General features: G+C 46.4%; 1 protein-coding gene across 1 annotated transcript in view; it reads left to right on the forward strand.

Annotated features, from left to right (window-relative positions):
- The first annotated feature begins 12,675 nt into the window (after positions 1–12,675).
- MYOCD (myocardin) overlaps positions 12,676–24,803 on the forward strand; it is a 101,198-nt gene continuing 89,070 nt past the window's right edge. Inside the window, 1 exon segment of the mRNA XM_041772193.1 lies at positions 12,676–13,034. Coding sequence (XP_041628127.1) covers positions 12,980–13,034 — 55 coding nt within the window. The 5' untranslated portion in view covers positions 12,676–12,979.

A 24,803-nucleotide genomic window follows, 5' to 3' on the forward strand; every position in this document is an offset into this window, starting at 1 on the left:
CTTCCAGTTTTATTGTTGGCATGATCATAAAGAACGTGCTGTGCTTATTATCTGGTTAAAGGGGTTTCATCCTGTGTGATGTTGAAGTGAGTTATAATCTTTAATAAACAAATGTCAGAAATTTTTAATTCCACTGTCATGAATGTTTACGGAATTGTTGTATTTTTTTTTCTCTCTCTTTGGTGACACTTTTGTTGGACATCGGAAATGCCTTTCTGTGTTCCCAGAGGTGGTATCATTTCCAGCTAAAGATCTGAAGGCCAATCCTAGGAATCCATCTATGTCTCTTCAAGGATCAGGCCACACCAGTGACAAGCAGCTTAAAGGCTGGTGTCATAATACCAACCCTAAACCATTAATTCATTCCTGGAAATCCCCATAAATAAACCTGAGGGCACTATTAAATTCATATTTGTATGTAAGGTAGAGCTAGAATGGAAGGTGGTCAGAGACCAAAGAGAATTGTGGAAGGGTTGTTTGATTATTCTGCACATATTAATATTGCTGAAGGAATTGATCATTTTTGCAAAATTTACACATACAAATCACAACTCCTAGTACTTTAAAAATAAAGAATGAATATGCAAGTGCCTCTGACATGCCTAAGGTTGAATAACAGCCCTGCCACTTACCCAGCTGGATTATTTTGTTCAAACTGCTTTACTTCTCTAAGCAAGGCTACCCACCCCTAGGAGGTACAGGGGCTTTGGGGAATTTTTTTTTAGTAGGGCTCCCATCCAAATAATTAATCTGAGTCACTCAAAATCAGCATGTCAGCATGATTCCTGGCAGCCTAATAACACACAAGTCAGAGGAAGTTATCAGCTCACCAGGCTGTCCTCCTAGAATCAGGGCTGGTCATGGGAGCACAGACCTCTCATTAAATTCTGGTGCTAGAGCTCATGTGGACATCTGGTCAACCTCACTCCATACACATGGGCTAGAGGGTTAGAGAACACCCCAGAGGGGAGAAAGAGAGAGGGAGTGGGCCCAGCTGGTCTTATTTGGGCTCACAGCTCTTAGCCAGGGTAGTACTGCTGGCCATAAGACTTAAAAGATTTTGGGCAGCCCCGGTGGCTTAGAGGTTTAGTGCCGCCTTCAGCCCAGGGCGTGATCCTGGAGAAGTGGGATCGAGTTCCGCATCGGGATGGAGCCTGCTTCTCCCTCTGCCGTATCTCTGCCTCTCTTTCTCTGTGTGTCTCTCATGAATAAATAAAATCTTTTAAGAAAAGAAAATTTCAAGGGAGGCACTCCAAAGCAAGGGGGTTCCCTGAGATATGGCACCTGGGGTAGAACCCCTTGTCTAAGAATAACAGTCTTTCTGAATCTCAATTTCCCTGTGTGTAAAATGGGAATAAAACTGGTACTACTTCTCAAGGCTACTGGGTGTATTAAATGAAATAACAAAACCATTCATATCCCTAGAATTTACTTGATGTTAGCTAATGCTGTTGTGTTCTTGTACATACATACATACATTAAATACATACATTTAAATAAGTATTTTGTAGCCCAGATTAAAAAAACTTTTTTTAAAAATTTTTATTTATTTATGATAGTCACAGAGAGAGAGAGAGAGAGAGAGAGAGAGAGGCAGAGACATAGGCAGAGGGAGAAGCAGGCTCCATGCACTGGGAGCCTGATGTGGGATTCGATCCTGGGTCTCCAGGATCATGCCCTGGGCCAAAGGCAGGCACCAAACCACTGCACCACCCAGGGATCCCTCAAAAAACTTTTTGATGATAGGTCATGTCTATCAGCAACAACAGCAAAGAAAAAAAGGACACAAAACTTTTTAGAAACATTAGTTCTAAGTTCTCAAACTTCTACCCAAGTAGGTATTAGTTTTAAGGGTTTTGGTTTTCCTTTTCAAGTAGGGCAAAAACCAGGGGCGCCTGGGTGGCTCAGTCAGTTAAGTATCCAACTCCTGGTTTCTGCTCAGGTCATGACCTCAGGGTCCTGGATCGAGCCTCACATTGGGCTCCACACTCAGCAGAGAGTCTGCTTGGGATTCTCTTCCTCTGCTCCTTCTCTCTCTCTCTCTCTCTCTCTCTCTCTCTCAAATAAATAAATGAATCTTTAAAAAAGAAAATGTAGTACAAAAACAAAACTTAAAACCAAATATCACTGTTTCCATTATTATAATTAACTTAAGCAAGGATCATTCCACATTTTTATTTCTCCCGTGGAATCTTTAGAAAAAACTCAGGTACCAGCCAATGCTCCTCTATCTGCAATACCACCACCCGGCCAGGAGGAGGCACTGATTTCTTGCAAGGACAGTCTGGTTTCATGTTACTGAAAGCTGTTTCAAGAATGCTGACCTTGCCACCCATGTGGAATTGCTCTGACTCTTTCTATCACAGAAAATAATTATTTCCCAAGGGGTCACTATTCACAGATCCTAATATGTAGCTTCGATTATATATATGTGTGTGTATATATATATACACACACATATATATATCGCTTTGCCTGCAAATGGGTTGGTTGGTGCATAGATCACCACCACCATTATGGTCATCATCATGGCTCTCCTTTTTGGGGGGAGTTTCCCACATGCCCAGCTTTGTCTTAAGAGCTTTATACATATTTATCTGTTGAATCCTCTCCATGACTTTATGACCTAGACATCCTCATCTTGCAGACAAGGAAACTGAGACACAAGGAACAGAGAAGTAATTTGCCTGAGGTCACACAGGTAATAAAAGGTAGAGCCTTGAAATTACTCTTATACATCTGGCTCTGGAACCCACATCCTTCGCCATAGGTAGTCCCTGTGTTACTACTGCCCCTGTACACAAGGGGAAGAATTATACTGCTAACAGTTCCAGGTTTCAATAAACTTCATTCCAAACTCAACTCATCAGCAGACACATAAATTTTATTGAATCTTCCAGGATCCTCCTTTGGTCACTTTTAACAAATTTTCTGTCAAGACTGGAAGATACTGGAAAACCTTGGACACACAGTTACTATTCTTCAGCTTTGCATGATAATGTAACAAAATCCTGGTTTGTGTGTGCCTGGGAGTGTGTGTGAGGTTTTTCATTGTGTGTGTGTGTGTGTGTGTGTGTTTTAATGGAATGGGTCAGCACCAAGGTCAGTTCACAATAAAGAATTTTCCAGAAGAAAAACAGGAATTGGCAACATACTGTAAGAAAATACTGCATGAGCCAGGAAGCTGCATTGAGATGTTTAAAGTTTCCCTGACATGAATACTGACCACCAGAGGAATTAAAAAAAAAAAACCCACCTGTCAAAGGCAAGGCATGTGGATACCCAGAGAAGGAAACAAGCAGGCTTCTGAGTCAACTGTCAAAGCAGAGGCTGCAAAAGCTCCTACAAAGAGCAGTCCCACAGAAGTGGGGAGCCCCAAGACCTGGTCTTAGCTCCACCTCTACCTGGAGGGACAACCTCTGGTGGCTCAGTGCCCCTCTTTTCTAAGGCAGCTACTCCAGCCATCAAAAAGTGTCCTCAGGGGCACTTGGGTGGCTCAGTGGTTGAGTGTCTGCCTTCGGCTCAGGGCGTAATCCTGGGCTCCCCTCAGGGAGCCTACTTCTCCCTCTGCCTGTGTCTCTGCCTCCCTCTCTGTGTCTCTCACGAATAAATAAATAAAATATTTTTTAAGTGTCTTCAATACCTCACAGGATGGCTATGAGGATCACAAAGGGAAATACTCAGAAGGCCTTCGACAAGGTAAAGGTGCATTTGAATTGAAGCTTGGGGAAAATAGTACAATTGTAAAACAGGAAAGTCTTCTGGGAGGTGGTGAATGAGATGGAACACAGAAGATTTTTAGGGCAGTGAAACTATTTTATAAGGTGGATCCATGTCATTAGCCCTTCATCCAAACCCATGGAGCATACACCACCAGAAGTGAGCAATAATGGAGACTCTGGAATATGGGTGATTCTGATATATCACCATAGGTCCATCAGTTATAACAGACCATTTGGCTAGGGGAGGCTTGGGCATGCGGTGGCAGATGGTGTATGGGAAATCCCTGTGCCTTCCTTTCAGTTTTGCTGCACATCCAGAACTGTGCTAAAAAGGATAGTCTTGATTTAGAAAAAAAAAAAAAAACTTACAAGAAGAGTCATGCTAAGGGTTGTAACCCCTGTCTTAACACCATGTGCATTTAAGTCTGAGAGATGCCCGGGTCAATTTCTATAAAACTGACACATCCATTCAACTTATGTTCATAAAAAGGAATTTTGCTACAGAAACATCCAGTGGATTCAAATATCCCTTGGCCTTTGGCTGAAATAAATGATTTTTTAAAGATTTTATTTATTTGAGAGAGAGAGAGAGAGAGATCACAAGCAGGAGGAGCAGCAGAGGGAAAGGGAGAAGCAAGCTCTCCACTGAGCAGGGAGCCTGATGCAGGGATCATGTCCTGGGATTGTGACCTGAGGCGAAGGCAGGTGCTTTACCAACAGAGCCACCCAGGTGCCCCATGAATGATTTTTTTAAAGTTTCTTTTTACTGGACACCAGGCTCCTGAGATGAGTGAGGGTGTTGTTGGCTAACACGGCCCCACCCTGAATTTTCTTCCCTGCTATCATGAACTGGTTTTAATCGCACTTGGATTTTGCCCTTTTCAGGCGTTCTTACTTGGAATGGACTGACTTCAATAGTGAGATGTCAGCTTTATTTAGCATGTTCTAACTCCCTGAGTGGGCCCTGTTGTTTTCAGAGGGAGGGAAACACCTTCCCACACACGGTGTCCCCCAGAACTCTCCTGCCTCATTCACAGCCCCGGAGACGTGGGATGAAGTAAAGAAGCAGTTTGGAATGCTCTCAAGTGATTGCGGCTCACTGAGTCGTACGGCTGCCTGAAAACCCTCATACTCCCACCCGACACTGGGTAGTGCTTCACTATTCCTTAGCCATAATAGGCGGCCCAGGTTAAGGAGGCCAGGCATGCAGGATTTGTCAGGGCATCTGAAGCAGGTCGGGGATTTATGGGTTTCCATTCTGTTTTCTGGAGAGCGGAGGAGACAGCAGGGATGCTGAGCAAAGTAAGGAGTCAGGAAAACAGAATGTGACCAGTTGCCAAGCAAAAAAAAAAAAAAATTGGTTTGGAAAAGCAAACTCCCAGATCAGACCACATGAACCAAAAGCAGTTTCGTCATCTCTGGAAAGCGTGAATGGAGTGAATCAGAACAAAACAGTCCCCACACCCCAGGCATCATCTCACCACCCCCTGTTCCAACTATTCTTTGAGAGCCCTGTTATAAGACACCTTGGTGAATATAAAGAATAATACGATGTAGCCACAGCCTTCAAGAAGTTTAGAAGCTCTTTGTAGAAGAGAAGATAAAGAGAAAGACGAGAAACACTGGTCTATATATAATAATTCAATCAGAAATTAGGCCGAAGGACAGTTTATTACAAGATGAGTCATGCAGGGAACTAGTAACATAAAATCAAAAGGGAAAATAGATAGTGGGTTATGGACATGAATGAAAACAACGTCTCTGTCCCCCAGGTGCCCATAAAGTCCTGGAAGGATTTTTGTGTTAGAAAGTAATTGATAATCCTCCCTGACAAATACAATAACAGAAGTGCATACGAGATAGGAAAGTAGCAAAGCGAGGAGGGCCGGAGCTTCTCGGCCTGAGCTGTCAAGGAAGATTTCCTGAATAAGGTCATCTGAGTTGGGTTGTGAAATATAAGAAGGATGCTTCGAGATAGGAGAAAAGAAGGCATTCTCGGGGAAAAAGAGAAACATCTTAGGAAAAGAAAAACAGAGAAAAGCCTCTGTGTTCATAACACTATTTATCACTGCTAGTAGACAGACAATAAAATGGGAGGGGCAGGAACTAAGGTAGACTTTGTTGGGGTCGAACAATATGGAGCTTTCTATGGCACCCTCAGGAGTGTGGCAGTTAGGAGCCACGGCAGGATTTAGGCAGGAAGCAAAGTGATCCTGCTTGTGATTCAGAAACATCACTCCGGTGACAACACTTACTTTGTTTAGCATCATAAATCAGCTCCATACACATCTTTGCAAATGTTAAGATCTCCTTCTTTTTTTTTTTTTTTTTTTTTTTTTTTGTGGCGGAGGAATCTTGCATTGTGTGTATGCACCACGTCTTTTTTATCCATTCAACTGGCAATGGACATCAAGGCTCTTTTGGGAAAGTACAGCAGAGAAAGCATTTGGTTCTATGGGTCTAGAGTGTTAGGGAACAATTTTAGGAAAAAATACAGAGGTGGAAGGAGTTTTGAGAGAAAGGAAAGGATTGACAATGCCTGGCCCTCAAGAGAATCTAGAAGCACAAACACTAATAAGTGCCGTTGGGACAGGGGCCCTGGGTGGCTCAGCAGCTGAGCATCTGCCTTCGGTCCAGGGTGTGATCCCGAGGTCCTGGGATCGAGTCCCGCATTGGACTCCCCACAGCGAGCCTGCTCCTCCCTCTGCCTGTTTCTCTGCCTCTGTGTGTGTGTGTCTTTCATGAATAAATAAATAAAATCTTTTTTAAAAAGGTGCTATTGGACAAAGATTATTCACATCCTGTGCCCGCCACATATAGGGAAAACAAATGGAAGTGGCCCCAAGAATTGGCATCAAGCAAATTCCATGTATCCAACAGTGAAGGACAACCGTGGGTGCCACCCTGTGCAACACGCACTTCCAGCTCCCGTATTCTTGAGGGCAAGCAAGTCCCAGCTGTGCAACAGGCCCCTTGGAGGTACCCGGGACCCCAAGGAAACAGTCACTGCACACATTCGAGGCCAACTAGCTGAAGGAATACTCACAGTGTCGGAATGCACATTCTTTATTTCTGGTCTATGCTCCTCCCCACCCTCTCAACAGTCATAGCAACAAGGAGGCCCAAGAAGAGGCAGCACATGGATGCATGACTTTTTAGCGCAGTGACCCTGCCCTCTAGTGAATGCGGCCCGACCCAGTGGCTTTAACCCAGAATGATCAAATCGCATTGCCTTTCCTTGGGCACAAGCTAGGATGGAGACGTGCAAAGAGAGGGGGATGGGGTGGGAAGCATTGCTGGCAGGCAGTGCCCCCGACCCCCCCCACACACACACACACGCACACACACGCACGAGCTGTGACACCTACTTCCAACCGAATCCACTTCCTTTACATTTTAAAGAATGTTCAACTGAGGCAAGAGTCCTTCTACATTCACTTTGATGAAGGAAAACAGGTCACATTAATAGGGTGGCTCACATGAGTTCCATCTGAGATTTCATCCCGCTATAGCCTAATAATGCCATTGGATCGGGAGCTTGGGGCTGCCTTGCCGCTGTGACCTTAGCCTCCGGAGGCCCAGGATCACAGCTGCATTATGACCCCTGCAGTGCTAGAACACAGTCAGTACTTAATAAATACTTCTGGAATTGAAACAAAGCAGTAGGCTGAGGCTGTGGTCCTCACACAGGTAATTCCTCAAACTGGCAGCACAGAGTTTACTTCCTGGGGTCACGGAGCCTTTTAGGGACCAGAGGTATGTGAGCCTCGTTTGGCTTGCACATGTGTTTGATTGGCTCCAGAGACAGATTTGCCATGAAGTTAATGATGCCTCAGCTTCGGAGTCTCCCTCCACCCACTACATGGGCCCTGTGGGTGCTGGGAGTGGCTGGAAATTCTAAAGAGTTCCAGGTTGGAAGGGAAGGCAGGATGCAGTTAAGAAGCATTTCCACGTTGCCATTTCTGGTCAGTTGATCGAAGGATCCGAATCTTCCATGCCTTCCTTAGTTGCCGTTCAACTTCTCAACTTTGGCCAAAAGTCACACTTTCGCAAACCATCACATTTCTGATTTTGCACTCATTTTTTAAAGCCCCACCCCCACCTCATATTGTATAAGACTCAGGTCCCACATCGTGAATCTGCCCGTGGTTGACTCATACGGTGTTTTAAGAGTTGGTTTTGTTGTTTGCTTGTCTTTGTTTTTTGAAGTTACTAATAGTCACTCACATTTTCAGAAACCAATACATGTCACATTTTACCCTTGGTTCTCTGTTTGTTTGATCTGGAGGGGACGGCAATCAGTGTCTGTTTGGGCAGAATCAACCAGAGCTTTAGGTCATAGCTGCCCCATCTGGACAGGGCCTGTGTGTCCAGTCGGCCACAGACACCACCACCCCCCACACTCTCTCCTATCCTTGCTCAAATCATGTGAGTTTGCAAACCCGTGTGCATGCTGGATGTCTACCAGGAGGGCACTCGCCAAAGTGGCTTGCACAGATCCCTATTTGCACTTTCAATGACTGGATAAAAGAGGAACAAATGCTCATCAGACACGTGGAAGAAAAAAAAGAGAAAACAGATACCAGATGATACTGGGAAAAGGCATTGGGGACAAGGACATGATGAGATCCAAAAAGACAGTGATGCCCTTTGGTGAGCGAGGGGATTGCGCTAAGAAAAGAACTGGAGGTCCTGAGGTCATGTAAGAGAGCTGTTCCTTTGCTCCCTCCCTGCATCACGAGGAGGTCCACACAAGGTCGGGTTCAAGCTGACCACCCTGAGCTGTGCAGTGGACTCACGTCTCCAGACACAACCACTCCCACCTGGCTGAAGGCCTGGGACTACAGTTGTGAAGAGCATAAGACTCAGTGAGTTTTACTCTTGTAGAGCCATCTCCCTTCAGCCTGGGAGGGGCCGGTGAAATGGGACAGATGACATGGCCATGGTTAGGTTATGTGATTGGGCAAATGTAAAGGGGTTTTGCAGATACCATGAAGGTTCCTTAATGGTGTGACTTTGAGTTCACCAAAAGGGAGGTGATCCTGGGTGGGTCTGGCCTAATCAGGGGAGTCCTTAAGGGTCTCTTGTGAAAGAGAGATTCTCCTGCTGGCCTTGGCAGAGCAAGCTGTGATGGGTTCTAGAGCTGCAAGGAGCTGGATTCTACTCAGCCAGTGAGCTTGGAAGAGGATGCTTGGCGTTTGACGGGGTCGCGACCCCAGCCGGCTACCCTGACTGCAGCCCTGGGAAATCCTGAGCCAAGGCACACACAGAATCCCAACCCACGGGAACCATGAGAGAATAAGCACGTGCGTGCGGTGACATGTTACACACTCATAGATATCTCAGGGTGAAGTAAAGGAAAGCTGTAACAAAAGCTTCCAGGGTTGCCTGGAATCATCAAGAATGATTGGAGGTCAGGGGATGGTAAAGAGAGGGACCTAAAACACGCCAAGGAGAATTGTTCTGGGTGCTCCCAGTGTCCTATCTCAGTTAAACTTCCCAGCCCTTCTGGAAGTAAATATGTGCAACATCATGTTACAGAAAGACATTGAAAACTCACTCCAGGTCACAGAGGGAGCTCCGAGTCAGATGAAGGCCTCCCTGATGCAGGCAGCTCAGCCACCTTACAGCACAGGCTCAGGAGAGAAGTCACAGGGTCGCACAATGTGGGACAAGTGCCACCAAGATGGTCAAGTTGCAGGACAGAGCTTGGTGACATGCCATCGCAGCTTTGGCCTGCTGCTCTCCTAGCTGCTTCAGAGATCTTTTCCCCTTGGGAACACCCTCTCCAAATTGCCTCCTTTTTTTTCCCAAAAGAAAGCTTGCATAGAGACAGGGAAGGATGAGCTTCTATATGAGCATATTTATATCCAGAGATATTCCACACGGGGTGGGGGGGTGGGGGTGGCGCATAAGTCTCAGAGGGCAGACGTCAGCAGCTCTGCGCTGTGATGGGAAAATTGACGTTTGGGTTACCAGCATTTCCCAAACTCACTCAAAAAAGAAACCAAGCTCCCCTACACACACATACACACACACACACACACACACACACACACACACTCAGACCCGCGGAGGGAAAAACAATGTATTCCTGTCCAACTCCCTAGGTCACACAGACCCTTACTTTCAATGCTGGCTTCAGCTCTTTCCCTCACAACTTTCGCTGAAAAAGAATTCTCTGCCAAGTTGCGTGGACCTCTTCTCGGCCCTGAGGCGCTCAGGATAAAAATCTGTTTTGTTTTGGGTTTTTTTTTTTTTTTTAAATGTTGCCCAGAACAGCTTTTCTCTCTCTCTCTCTCTCTCTCTCTACTCAGTTCATCTTGCAATATTTGCTGTGGCACTGGTCCCTTCCCTACGGAGCACCTCTGTGCCATGGGCAGCTCCAAGGCACTGGAATCTTTCCAGGCTCCTGGGGTCCCCACCCCACCCCCTTGACTTCTGTCCATTGAAGACCAGGAGCCTCAGGGCTCAACTGGGGATAAGAACCTGCTAGCAGAAGGAGGGCTCACTCTATGTCATGCCAAATAACGTCTCCCCTCCCCACTGTTCACGTCTCAGTCCCAGGAGTCTGTTACACTCCTCGGCAAAGAGGAATTAAGGTAACAGGTGGAATTAAGGTTGGCAATGAGATGACCTTGCACCACGGTTTCCCTAGGTGGGCCCAATTTCATCACAAGCATCCTTAAAGTGGGGATCAGAGCTACTCCGACAGGACGAGAGCCTGTCCCCACCACTGCTGGCTCTGAAGATGGGAGAAGGAGACTGCCAACGAAAGAACATGCACGGCCTCTAGAAGCTGGAACGGGGTAGAGAACCGTTCTCCCCTAGAGCCTCCAGAAGGAAACATAGCCCCTACAGCACCTTGATCTTAGCCCACGAGAACCCATTTCAGACTTCTGACCTCCAGAGTGGCAAGGTAATAAATTGGTGTCATTTTAATCCACTAAAGCTGTCACTTGTTACCGCAGGACTAGGAAAATAACACACTGTGTGTATGGAAGTACCAGTCACCCAGGTGCTCCTGTGTCTCCCCCCCATCCTGTAAGCCACCCCCTCTGCCTCCAGGACCCAGTTCTCAATGGGAGCATGAGTGGGATTGCTCTGCTTCCCCCCTCTTTTTTTTTTTTTTTAAGATTTTATTTACTCATGAGAGACTCAGAGAGGCAGAGACACAGGCAGAGGGAGAAGCAGACTCCCTGCAGGGAGCCTGATGTGGGACTCGATCCCAGGACCCCGGGGTCATGCCCTAAGCCAAAGGCAGATGCTCAACCACTGAGCCCCCCAGGCGGCCAGCTCTGCCTCCCTTCTGAGGCAGAAACTGAATGGCCTAACTCAGAAAGCCTTCTGTACACAAATCACTGGTCAGATCCAAAGCATGAAGGCAAGGCTCAGAGAATTCTGGCAGAGGTCTGAGCTCAGGGTGCTGGAATCTGTCCTAGGAGCTATTGTCCTATCGGGTCTTCACCTGTCACCCACTGACCTTTCAAGGGTTGCGTTCTCCTGAGACCTAAGCAGTCATGTATGTGATCCAGGAGACCTGGGGCCCAGGCGCATAGAAAGTTGCAAGTAAATTCAACCCAACATCATATAGGTACACAGTTTGGGTTTTATTTTAGCTGCTACCACCTACTGAGCAAGCTTCTTGAAACTAGAGTCTTCATTTTAACTCCCCAGGAGCCTTCTTTGCTAATTTGGAGCCCCTTCAGAGCAGGCAAAGCTTATAACCGCCGGCACATTCTAGATGTCCAATAATTCAGTTGGGGTTCCGATTACCCCCACCTCACCCCATCCCACCCCCTCCAAGGAGGGATTCATGCGTAGGAAAAGCCTAGAGCCTTTGCAAGCACAGTCCGACCCCAGCCCTGACACCCCCTGCTCCCAAGACCCTCCCTCCTTGAGTCCCACCCTACGGGGTGGGGGGGGGGCACAGGGCGTCCGTTCCCTAATGTGTCTTTCCCACCACCCAAGAGGGAGGGCGTCGCGTCCCGGCCTGGATCTGCGCGTCCACAGAGTCGGGTTCATCCCGGAAAGTGCGCATCCCGGGAAAACGCAAGGCTGGCTTCTCAGCGGCTCCGCGGCCGGAGGGCCTCTGCCTGCGCCCCGAGGCCCGGGAACGCCCCGCGCCCGGAGCCCCGCTCGCTTCCACGCGCCCCGAGGCGCGCGCGCGCCCCTCCTGCCCGCGGGGATGGGGGGACCTCGCACCCACCTCCCGCGCCCCCCACGCTCCCCGCGCGCGCCCATCCTGCCCGCCGGGATGGGGTGGGGGGCCTCGCACCCACCCCCCCGCGACCCCCGCGCACCCTTCGCTCCTCTTGCGCGCGCCCGTCCTGCGCACTGGGATGGGGGGGCTCTCACCCATCCCGCGCGCCCCCGGCGCCCCTGCGCTCCCCGTGCGCTCGCGTCCTGCCCGCCAGGATAGGGTGGGGGGCCTCGCACCCACCCGCCTCCCTCCCCGCGCACCCCTCGCTCCCCGCGCTCGGGTCTGTCCTGCCCGCGGGGATGGGGGGGCTCTCACCCATCCCGCGCGCCCCCGGCGCCCCCTGCGCCCCCCGCGCTCCCCGCGCGCTCCCGTCCTGCCCGCCGGGATAGGGTGGGGGGCCTCGCACCCACCCGCCCCCCTCCCCGCGCACCCCTCGCTCCCCGCGCTCGGGTCTGTCCTGCCCGCGGGGATGGGGGGGCTCTCACCCATCCCGCGCGCCCCCGGCGCCCCCTGCGCCCCCCGCGCTCCCCGCGCTCCCCGCGCGCTCCCGTCCTGCCCGCCGGGATAGGGTGGGGGGCCTCGCACCCACCCCGCGCCCCCCCCCCGCGCCGCCCACCCGCGGGGACCCTGCTCCCGCCGCTCCCCCGGCGGCCCGGGCCGCGATCGCCGCCCCTGATTGGCTGAGCTGCTGTCAGTAGTAAAAAAGTATCAGATGGCAAACTTGGGCCCTTCATAAAGGCGCGGTGGCGATCCTCGGCGCTCGCGGGCAGCCTATGACATCAGCCGGGCACGCCTGGGATGCCGCCGCGGCCGGGCGGCCTCGGAGCAGGAGGAGGGTCCCGCCCGCTGGGAGTCAGTTAGCCCCGCGCAGCGAGGGGGGAGCCGCCGGCTTTGCGGGGACGCGGGGTCCTCGGTCCTCCTGCCCCGGGGCGCCCCCGGAGAGCTGGATGAGTTCTGGGTCGTTAGCTGCGCTCAGCGGGGCTCCCGGGAGCCCGTTCCCGGTGGAAGACAGGGGGCGTCTGGCCAAGGGACCAGCGGCTCGCTGAGCCTCAACATGACACTCCTGGGGTCTCAGCACTCTTTGCTGATTAGGAGCAAATTCAGATCAGGTAGGGCTAAGGCACTTAGCAAATCCTTGCTGACTTTCCTCCGCCGCACCTCGCCACTCTGGACTGCTTTCCAACCAGCGTCTCGGAGCCTGCGCTTGGCTCCTGCCACTTGGTCCTCCCAGAGCATATTTTTGAAAGTGAAGACTTTTATTTGACTTTGGGGTTGGGGAGGAGGAGGGGGTGGGGGACTATGATGTCTTCCGTGGTCGATGCTTTGAGTTGCCGGATGCGATTTGTTGTTGTTGTTTGGTTGATTTGTGAAAAGGCCAATTCTTTTATTTCTTCGCCCCCCCCCCACCCCATATCTGTGAATAGAAATTTTGGAAGGGTACCTCTGAAAGGGCCAACTTTGAAAATGAACAAATAAGGGATTTCGAGTTTGAGAGCTACATAATATCAGTTGTAACCGCTGAGAAGATGAACCTGATGCTGTGTATTAATAGATACAGGGTCACTTAAAATGTAGCTAATCCAAACAAATGTATTTCCCAAAAAAGTCACTTGGGGGAAGTAAAAATAGCAAATTTGGAGCACACCAAGTATTTAGGATGACATCACTGTAGAAAAAAAAAAAAAAGTCCAGTGCCACAAATATTTTTTCCCAAACCATCTGATATTTATAAATGGAGAATTTCCCCCCAAATTTCTGTGTTAGTGGCGCACAGAGAAACTTCTCAGAGAGGTCGCCGGGTGAAGGTGAGTGGAAGGGACAGCCGGGAAGTGTAGCGGCTCCCCACCAAGGGCTGGTTTAGGCGCCCACGCAAGTTACCAGCGTGTGGGTCTCCCCATTCAGACAGGGAGACACTCGCGGCCTTAAGCTCTTGATCTCAGTAGCACCGTGTGTAATACTGGTTTTATAAAAGTGGTGACAAACCACTCAATAAATGGCAAAATTTCTACCCAGAAGGTGGATTACATTCCTACCCCTAACACTCCCTGTAACAGGTGTTAGCAGGATGTGGGCCTCGTTTAGGATGTTCTCAAAGCTCTTGTAAATGGGACCACTCGGTGTTACTTTCACCTGAGATTCATGTTTCAAAAATGAGAAGCATGGGTGTGGAGAGGGAGGGTGGTCTGCGACCTCCTTGGGCGCTTCTGGCTTTTAGATGTCCGTGGGGTCCACTGGAGGTTTCCTAAGGCTCTGCGCTGTTGTAGGCAGATGACCCTTCTGGAGCTTCTGTGGCTGGTTGGTCGTGTCTTAATGAGCTAGAGACTCCGACGCTTTGTAATTTGGTCAAAACCGCAAGGCAACACTGCCACCTTTCTGAGGAAGAGAGGATACGGATTTGTTTTGCAGAAAGCCACTGCTCATTTCAGTTGCACCCCTGGCAATTTTTTTTGGGTAGGGGAGGGGCTGGTTTGCCTCTAAAAGGATTTGAAGTACTTGATAGTAAAATCGCAAAACTGACTTATGGAACTAATCAAGGCATCCTTCCTTGGGGGGGAAAGTGCAGAGCAGAAGGAAGACCGTGTTTGCCCTGTTCCTGATTCCTGTCTGTGGGTCAGTGGAGTCCTGGTGTCTCCTAGGTAGACACCCTGGAGCTTCAGAGAATTCCAGTTGCCAGCTTGCTTTCTCTTTTTTCTTTTTCTTCTTTTTCTTTTTCTTTTTTTTTTTTCTTTTTTTTCTGAGCTTGGACAGGCTTTTGTGTCACAGGAAGAGTAGCTTCAGGAAAACATGAGATATCCATGCAGATAGGAGCATGCTTAACCCTCCACCTTTTGATAATCGGCCAAACTGGGGTCTGGAGGTGGACAAAGTGCTTTGGTCATTGGAGATGCAAGGGGTTGATAATCTGCACGAGCAGAAAAGCGAGCAGCATGTGCGGCTAAGTAATGCAGTGTTGCGGACCTCGATGATTCTTCCTGGATATAATTGCAAGTCTAGCTGCACCAGCTCAGACCTTGGCTAGACTGCCTGCTTGCTAGCAAGAGGGCCTGCCTCTTCCCAAGCGAACTTCATTTATTTTGTGGCTAACGGTGGGTAGGGAAGCCTCTTCTGTTTTGATTTGTGCTCCTGGCTTTTTTCTTTTCTTTCGTGAGCTACTCATAATGTAAATTCACAAAACTCTCACTGCCAGTGTTTGCTTTGATGATAAACCCTGGTGTTACTTATTTAATTAAAATTATTTCAAAAAATAAATGGGACTAAGTTGTTCTCTGATCACAGCAAGGCAAATTATTTCAAAAATAAATGCAAGTAAGTTGTTCTCTGATCTCAGCAAGGCACCCCATACTGTAGGGCCTTTTTAAAAGTGAGCAGATGACCATTTTGATTCTGAAATTTGTGTGTATGGCAGCGACGTCCAACCGGCTTTCTGTAAACCGTGCTCGAGTGACCTTGGTATTAAGGATAAAAATCTACAGGAGCAGCAAAGTGGGAAATTTTACATGTGTTAATATATTTAATGATATAAACTCCTCTTATTTGAGAGGCTGTTGCGGGGTTCATGGTTGAGTGTGTGAATCCTGAGCCAAGCTCAGGATTGAATTTTTTTTTTTTTTTTTTTTTTGCAGGTGCCTCTACTTTCGAGCTGTATAACCTTGACCTTAGATTTCATAATTCCCTCTGCCGTGGTTTTCTTCACCCAAATAACTGTGATAGGGTTGTTGTGAGGGTTGACTGTGATACCACAAGCAGGGCATTTTAAAAATGCCTGGTACTTGGTAAGCCCTCAAAAAATATTGTTCTGACAGTGTGACCCTAAGGGGGTCACTTCCTCTGAGTCTTGGTTCCTTAACGTTGTGTCAGGTTTGGACTAGGTGATCTCGCAGACCCTTTCATAACATTTTGTGGTTTTATGAAAGCACACAAAGACTGGGAACAAACAAAATTGCGATGGGGCTATGTAGCTGTTGGACATAAATGGTGGTAGACTTTTCATACAAGTGCAATAAGTAATATTCCTTTGAGACTGATCATATTTTTACCTTCTTAAAAAATTCTCGCTTGTTTTGTCAAGATCTCTAACCAGTATCACTGTCAGTGGTTTCCCTTGATACCATAATCCTCGTGGCAACAAAACTCCGACTCTAATATATGGATATAGACACACATGCAAACACACACCATGCACCAAGGATCAAAAGGAGAGGGCGAGGGCCATTCATAGATTTCCCTTCAAAAGAACTGCTTATTTCTTTTGCTTTTTGTCTCCTCTTCTGACTCAAACACTCCACGCAAAGGCAGACTCTGGTATCCACCGTGATCCTGCCTCCTTCCCTGCACAAATTTAGGGCCATCAGATTTAATAAGTAAAAAAAACCAAACAAACAAACAAACAAACAAACACAGGATGCCCAGTTAAATTTGAATTTCAGGTAAACAAGGATTAATTTTTTAACCTATTGCAAAATTAGGGGCATACTGTTACCTGAAATCCAAACCGAACTAGTCCTTCTGTGTTTTTTCTGGCAAACCCTGCCTTCAACCCAAGCCACCTTTGACCAGCACTCTCTGCCGCCCCCTCCAATATCCCATCAAGCTCCCAAAACTCTGTGTGCCCAAAAGCTCCTCAAAATGCAAAACTTGCATTTTAGGCATGAAAGAGGAGACTTGAAATGAAATGAGAGGTGTCAGGAGTATGAATGCTGGGTCACCTGGGGCAGAGCCAGCATGTGGGTTGAGGAAAAACATGGGAGCTTCTCTTTGGGCTTTCTGGGGAGGCAGAGGGCGAGAAGCTCAGCAGACCAGCTGGCTGGTGCTCAGGTGCAGGGGCTCCCAGACTGGGGGCTGCAGCCGAAAGAAGCCAAAGGCACATGCAAAGCAGGTGCTAGAGAAGTAGTGGCTGACTCTGTTTGGTTGAATCTGCAATCGTTTCCATCTCTAAGACTTGAGGTGTTGGTTTTTCCCCCCAAATGAATGACCGAAAAGTTGAAGACTGTTAGCTTCGTAAAACCATTACCATGATATTTTCAGACTGTTGCATTCTCAGGGATCTGGGCATACAGTAGGTGTTCAATATGTATTTCTCGAATGGATAAATGAATAATCCGCACCTGTCATCTTTCTCTATCCATTTCTCGAATCTATCCATCTATCCATTTCTCAAATGGATAAGTGAATAATCCGCACCTGTCATCTTCATATAGAACATCTTCATGATGTTCTAAGATAATTGTTCATGTGCTCACATGCTGCCTCAGTATTTCACTCAAGGCCACTTTTCCAGGTGAAGCCTACTGGAGCACAAATATCTTACCCATTCCTCGATTCCACCTTGCTGTTGAGATTACCAGTTGGTTTATTTTTAAAATTTGGGGAAAACTTATCCTATCGGGAACTTTCAGGAATTTCTACTGGATGCCAAGCAGAATGGAAGGAAGCTAAGGGCTAATTCTCACTCTGGGTGTCTGTGCAAACTTCTCCTAGCTGAACTAATTCTTTCTTTGCCACTAATTCCTTACTCAGCAGAAGTGGCATCCACCTCCTGTGGCTGCTGTAGCAAATTACCACAAAGTTAGCGGCCTGAAGCGATGCACATTTATTGTCTTGTGGTTATGGAGGTCAGAAGTCTGAGAAGGGTCTCCCTGGGCTAAAATCCTAGTGGTCTCAGGCCCGTGTTCCTTTTGCAGACCCTACAAAAGAATCAGTTATCTTGGTTGTTAGATGCTAGAGGCGCTGGCATTCCTTGGTTCATGATCCCTTCAAGGGACAACGGTGGAGCATCTTCAAATCTCTAACTTGCACATATAAGGAATCTTGTGATTCCATTAGGCTCATTTAGGATAACCTCCTTATTTTAAGGTCAGCTGATTAGCAACCCGAATTACATCCCCAGTGTCATGTGTCTTACTAGTCCACATGGCCTGCTACAACATATCCTAGACTAGGGGGCCGAGACAACAGGAATTTATTTCCTCACAGTTCTGGAAGCTGGAAGTCCAAGTTGCTCTCCTCCCGGCTTGCAGATGACCACCTCCTCTCTGTGTCCTCACATGGCACAGAGAGGAAAAGAAAGAGGGGAGACATAGGGAGGGTGAACTCTCTGGTTCTCTTGTTCACAAGGGCACTCATCCCTTTAGGGGAGGCCCACCCTCATGACCTCATCTAAACCTAATATTTCCCAAAGGAAATACCGTGGCATTGGGGTTTAGGGCTTCAACATATGGATTTGGAAAGGGAGGAGCAGGACACAATTTAGTCTATAATACCATGGGAGGTAACCCACTCATAGTTCCCAGAGATGAGGACATGGACATCTTGGTGGGGGGGGGAGCATTATTCCTCCTATGACCCCACGTTCTAATATGTTATTCCCACCTCTTTAACCCCACAATCCCTCTGTTGTGCAGACTTTGTTCTGCAGAATTTTTCCCTTAATCTGGATTACATGGCCATAATCCTAATGCCCCTCAACCACCACCACCACAATGGTCCACAGAAGACTGATGCTACACGACATCAACGTTTGCATGGCAGGACATTTTTAACAGTGAGGCGGAGGATTCTGAAAAGTCACACCAGATTTTTAAACTCAGGATTTCTGGAACACTTTACTAGTTCTTATGTAGGTTGTGGACTTTTAAAAAGTAGTGATTCTCCAATATGTTTCACCTTTATTCACACAGTATCCCATGGGGCAGGTTTAGCTGGAAAAATGCGTTATGGAAAAATCTGCTCTGGACAGAGAAGCTCACAGTTTCCCACTGTGAATGCTTTAATGGGGTGAATTTCTGTATGTAGGCTCCTGGCAGGCCCTTCCCCACCCCAGGTAAGCACTTACTTTGATGGTTCTCCTTCCTGGCTGCTTGCTTAGGTGCCAGCTCACCCTTTCACTCTTTCAATATGTTTTGTTGTTTTTTTATATATATATTTTATTTATTCACTCATGAGAGACCCAGAGAGAGGGGCAGAGACACCGGCAGAGGGAGAAGCAGGCTCCCTGCAAGGAGCCCAATGCAGGACTCAATCCCAGGACCCCAGGGATCACGCCCTGAGCGGAAGGCAGACGCTTAACTGCTGAGCCACCCAGGCATCCATGTTGTTAATTGGTATCAGGCATGAGTGCTCCCCACCCCAGGGATAATCTCTGTAGGATTGGAACCTGTCCTTAAGAAGCTGACCTGGAAAATGCTGTATGTGAGTTACATATTCATTCATTCATTCATTCATTCATTCACTCGACAGCTATGTCCAAACAGGTTTCCCTTGCAGTAGATGTTACGAGAAGCTAGGGGGCTGAGTATACAGTTGGGGAGTAAGAAAGAAACCTTCTCCATCCTCACATGGAACCTTAGAGCGACCTGCTAATGTTCTGTGCATGGTTCCAGCAAAACTGTGCCTTCTGAAGTCCACATGAGAACACAATTAGCTGGTCCTTAAAGGGCGAATGCATTTTCATTCCTAAATGGGAATTTAAAATCTTTTTTTTCTTTTTTTTTTTTTTTTTTCAAAGCAAAAGGAACATTCAGGGTCTGGCTCAGGCCACCTGCTTGAGACCATCATTGTTCCCTCCTGTCTAGGTGTGTGGGGTTTACTCCTGTCCCGGATGGCCTTCTCTTACCATCTTCATTACTGGGGCAAGAGCCCCCACCACCCACCTGCCTTCTTTTTATCCATAGCTCTTATCAGTGATCAGTTATATTAAACATTTGACTTAGTTACTTGTTTGTTTTTTGTCCTTCACGCGGGCCAGGATTTTTGTTGATTAGTTTGTTTCCCCTGCTTTATTCCCTAGCATGTCAAATCATAATTGGCATAAAAAAGACACCATTAAATATGTGTTGCAAACACATTTTATTCTTTCCCTGAAGACTACTCAGAAACAATAAAAGTAAACAATCTGTGTGGGTTTTTAAAGAAGATTTTATTTATTTAAGAGAGAAAGGGAGAGCACAATCAGGGGGAAGGGCAGAGGGAGAAGCAGACTCCTCGCTGATGAGCAGGGAGCCCAATCTGGGCCTCAGTCCCAAGATCCCAGGATCATGACCTGAGTCAAAGGCAGATGCTTATCTGACTGAGCCACCTAGGTGCCCCAATAATCTGGTTTTATGTATTTTTAGGCATATATGTTGTGTATTAAAACTAGAACAGCAAGGGTAGAAAAGACTATAAATACAAAATTCAGAAAAGTAGTTCCTCTGGAGCAAGGAAAGGAGTAGTTAAGGAGGTCAGGAGGTAGGGTATAGCCTAGGCTAGGGAAGGAGGTAGGTAAGGAGGTAGGGTGTAGCCTAGGCTAGGGAAACCATTGCTGGTGGTGTTTTTAATCAGGTTAGGCAGTGGGTGTCTACGTGTTTATTATTAAGCAAATTAATTAAACAGTGTTCACTCAGGGCTCAATGATATGTGGCAATGCAACATGAATCGAGGATTATAATGAGTCCAGTTTCGTGTGCCTGGAGGGCTTTAAAGAAATTAAGTTTTTCAAGACCAGAAAGAGTAGCGTTCATCTTTTCTCTGCTATAGTATGTGTCAGGCACAATCAGGAAGACTTTGTCAGGTTGGATTGAACCAGACTGAATGGATTCTAATCTAGTTGAATCCAATCGGAGAGTAACAGATGGACATGCCAGACCTAGAGGTGCTCAGTTCAGGGTTCGACTTTTATATACTCCAGAAAAGCCAGACATAAATAAAAGATGCTGGAGCACAAAGTGGTCTCTCATCGCCTTTTTTCCATGTTATTAGCAAGAACTCACTGGCCATCTAGCAGATGGTGACCCACTATCATGCATCTCTGCCCAGATCCGGAAGGAGGAGCCAGCAGGTGCATTTCACAGGGGTCTGCCTTCCTGGGCTCACTCATGCTCTCCCTTGGGCAGGACCATGGGCGGAGCCCATCACATTCCCGCTGATGACCTTGGGAAAGTCAGCCCTGCTCACTTGGCTTTTGTTTCCATCCTGATAAAATGATTCATGCCATTTGTAAGGGAAAGACCTTTGTAGAATCATTGACGGTTTCTTTTTATGGAAAGAAGTCCCCATCCCCATATGGGAAGGGACAGATTGACGCAGTGGCATGTGAATTGCACAAGAGAGAAACATGGAGTAGGTCAAAGCTTTTGATGGACATAAATAGGACTTAAAAAACAACAAAAGCAATTAGCCAAGTAATAGTTTTACAGCAGTGCTGTTCTAGGACTTACATTTTCAACTTTATCATTAGGTAGCATTTGTTTTTAATGAGTAATGTGCACTAATTTCTATTCTGGTGTCACCTAGAATAAGTAGTAAGTCAAACCTACCCAGTTTTAGATTTTATTCCTAAATAAACTGAGGATCTCCAAGTGCTGTTAAAATGTGCCTTTTAGGGGGATGCCTGGGTGGCTCAGTGGTTGAGCACCTGCATTCAGCCCAGGGCATGATCCTGGAGCCCCGGGATCGAGTCCCACGTTGGGCTCCCTGCGTAAAGCCTGCTTTTCCCTCTGCCTGTGTCTCTGCCTCTCTCTCTCTCTCTCTCTCTCTCTCTTTCTCGCTTATGAATAAGTACATAAAATCCTTTTTAAAAATCTTTTAAAAATGTGCCCTTTATTCCCAGAAATCTAGAATAAATAAGGCGATTCCTGACTGTATTTATTTTAAATTTTATTCATTTACTCATGAGAGACACAGAGAGAGAGAGGCAGAGACATAGGCAGAGAGAGAAGCAGGATCCCTGCAGGGAGCCCGATGCAGGATTCGATCCCAGGACCCCAGGATCATGACCTGGCCTGAAGGCAGATGCTCAACCACTGAGCCACCCAGGTGCCCGGCTTTATTTATCTATTTTGCTGGGCCTAGGTCAATGCCCTCTGGAGCCACTGAAAACAGAGTAATTTCTTTCTTTTCTCCTGTTAGTCAGGGAAGATAAATTTTTCCATTTTCCCATAGATGCTATTGAAGCATGTAGTTTAATCATGTCAGTCACCCTAATTGACAATTGTTGTATTCAGCCATCTTAGATGAGCCCCCTGAGATTAAAGAAGCAGTAGAATGCTAGCAGTAGAAATACTGATTTACGCTACTGTGACATTGTAAAATGTATATAATGGCTTCCCTCCTGTGTGGAAACTTAGCCATCACTCCATATGTGTAGCAATAAAGAGGAGATCTACAACCTTTCAGATACTTAGGACATCTTGCCTAGCGCGCCTGGTCTGGTTGCCCAATTGATCTACCATCCAAGTGAGATTTCTGTCCTCAGTCTACATATCTTTCTTCTCAACCCCTTAAGTGTTACAAAGTCATCAATTCTTTCTTGAGAAACAAAGTCAAATAGTCCCAGATGCAGAGAAATGACTGGAATATCTCCCATAGCTTTCTGCCCTCCCTGTGTCTGGGAACACTCTTCCTTCTGGAAGTCATTCGGGTTTGTTCTCCTCAGGACTGGCTGGGCTGGTTCCTCTGTCTGAGGTTCCACATGGAACTTTATTGGTACTCAAGCTCCAGAGGGGGCAGGAAGGCTCCAAACCAGGCCAGATCCAGAAAATGTTACTCAACATTAATTGAACAATCATGTCAATACTTTAAAAGTTTTTACTATTTTGGGTTTCCTTCCTGTCCCTGTCCAGATGTCTAAAGATTTTTATAAAGTTACAGGGTGTATACATAGGTTGATAGTGTTTTTGCCCATGAGCCTATTATCCTAAATCGTTTTCTGAGCTCCTGTGCTCGTAGCACATTCTTATTTAGAAGACTGTATCAAAGTCTATCAAGTGAGTACATAATAATTTGCTAAACCTTTTCCTTTTCGGTTGGAAAATGAAGCCTCATTATTTTTATATTACAAATAACATTATAAAAATCTTAATGCACATAGTCTTTTTATTCCCCAGGATTGTTTTCTAGGATATTCATTGTTTAGAGTAAATATCCAAGTGTGGGAATAATGGTTATGAATCTCTAAGATCCACTTTGGTAGCTAATATTTCTGGAGCACCCACGATGTACCAAGCTTAACCCTAGTCTAATTTCCATATGCCAGTGAATGCTTGCCCCTGTAATAGAACTGGCTCAGAGTCAGCTTGGTGACTGATGTTCTGGAAGCTTTTCATACCTTTTCAGTCAAGAATAAAAAGGAAAAGGAGCCACAGTTACCTGATACCTTTGGAAATGTCTGTGTGACCTGCTCTTTGGGGATCACCTGTTACCAGATAGGACTGATGTTTCATCAGGGAGAAGCACAGAGGGCTAGGGGTTAATGGAGCACTTTTTATGATCTCATTTAATCCTTAGGGAATGTTGTCAGACACCTATAGATGGAGAAGTGGAGGCTCAAAGATGTTAAGCAACTGGTTCAGAGTACTGTAACCAATAAGCTGTTGAGGCTACATCTGATCAGGTTGGTGCCAGGATGACCATAGCTGTTACCACCTAAAAGCTCCCTCCTTCCACTCCACCCCCCCCCCCCATTCCAACATATATGTCCACTGGCCAAGTGGATTTAAAATACTTCATTCTGGATGACAACACCAGACATATACCCAATTACCATTCTTATCCTTGATTTCCTAAACAGTGATTTATCAAGAGACCTGTTTCTAGTATGAATTAATCTATAAATTATACACATCATTCTCCTGGAATTTTAGGACTTTCAATGAAAGCTATTTAAATCTCAGTTTGAGAATAAAAGTTCAAGAAATTTTTGAAAACCAATAATAACAAGAATAGGCTTGCCCTAAGACACTAAATATAGCTTAAAAAGAAATATCCAGTACCAGAGAGTACATGTTGGTTGCCAGGGGCCGGAGGGTGGGAGACATAGGGAGGCTTATAACTTTCAGTTATAAAATGAGTAAAGTCTATGGATCTAATGTATAATATGGTGAATGCAGCTGATAGCATTGTATGTATAACTGAAATTTGCTAAGAGCCTAGAACTTAAGTGTTGTCACCAAAGAAACAAACAAAGGTAAATATCTGAGATAAAAGCCCTGTTAATTAATTCAGTGGTGGGTTTCCTTCCACAACATCTAATAGCAAACCATCATGTTGTGCACTCTTATAATTTTATCAATTATACCTCAATAAAATTAAGGGGGGAAAAGCAACCCATACCCACGTAGTAATTAGTATTAGGAGTAAAACATACTATCAGTGGATCACAGTTGTGTGTGTGTGTAACGTATACATGTATGTATGAATTTACTCTCTGTTAAACTCCAATAATAACAGTGTCTACTCAAATTAGCAATAAAATATGTGATGAAAGAGTGTTGGGAAAATTGACATCCTTTTGGAAGTAAATTAATTCAGCTATTTTATAAAACATCTTAAAAACTCCTTATGTGGGCACCCGGGTGGCTCAGTGGTTGAGCGCCTGCCTTTGGCTCAGATTGTGATCCTGGGGTCCTAGGATCGAGTCCAACATCAGGCTCCCCAGAGGGAGCCTGCTTCTCCCTCTGCCGGTGTCTCTGCGTCTGTGTTTCTCATGAATAAATAAATAAATAATTTTAAAAAAATAAAAATTTCATATGGATTAAAGAGCTAAGGAAATCTATAAAATATTAGAAGAAAAAAGAATATTTTTATAATCTTGGAGTAAGAACTGTCTTCCCATGCATAATACCGAAGCCAGAGAAGAAATAAAAATTGATATATTTGGCCACTTAAAAAGTTTAAAAGGCTACATGGAGGGGGGTGGGAACCAGCAAAAAGAAATTTAAAAATCAAATAGTAGATTGAAAGAAAACACTTGAAATGTGTATTCAGACAAAGTTTTTAAAAGGACTTGTGTAAACAATGGGATTAAAAGCCCACAACCTAAAGAGCAAGATAATTCAAGGGAATTTCAATAAGCTGGCATGAAATGTATTCAACCCACTAACATTCAAGAACATGCAGATTCA

This window comes from Vulpes lagopus, chromosome 10 (genome assembly GCF_018345385.1).
Source record: "Vulpes lagopus strain Blue_001 chromosome 10, ASM1834538v1, whole genome shotgun sequence".
In the NCBI taxonomy this organism is placed as follows: Eukaryota; Metazoa; Chordata; class Mammalia; order Carnivora; family Canidae; genus Vulpes; species Vulpes lagopus.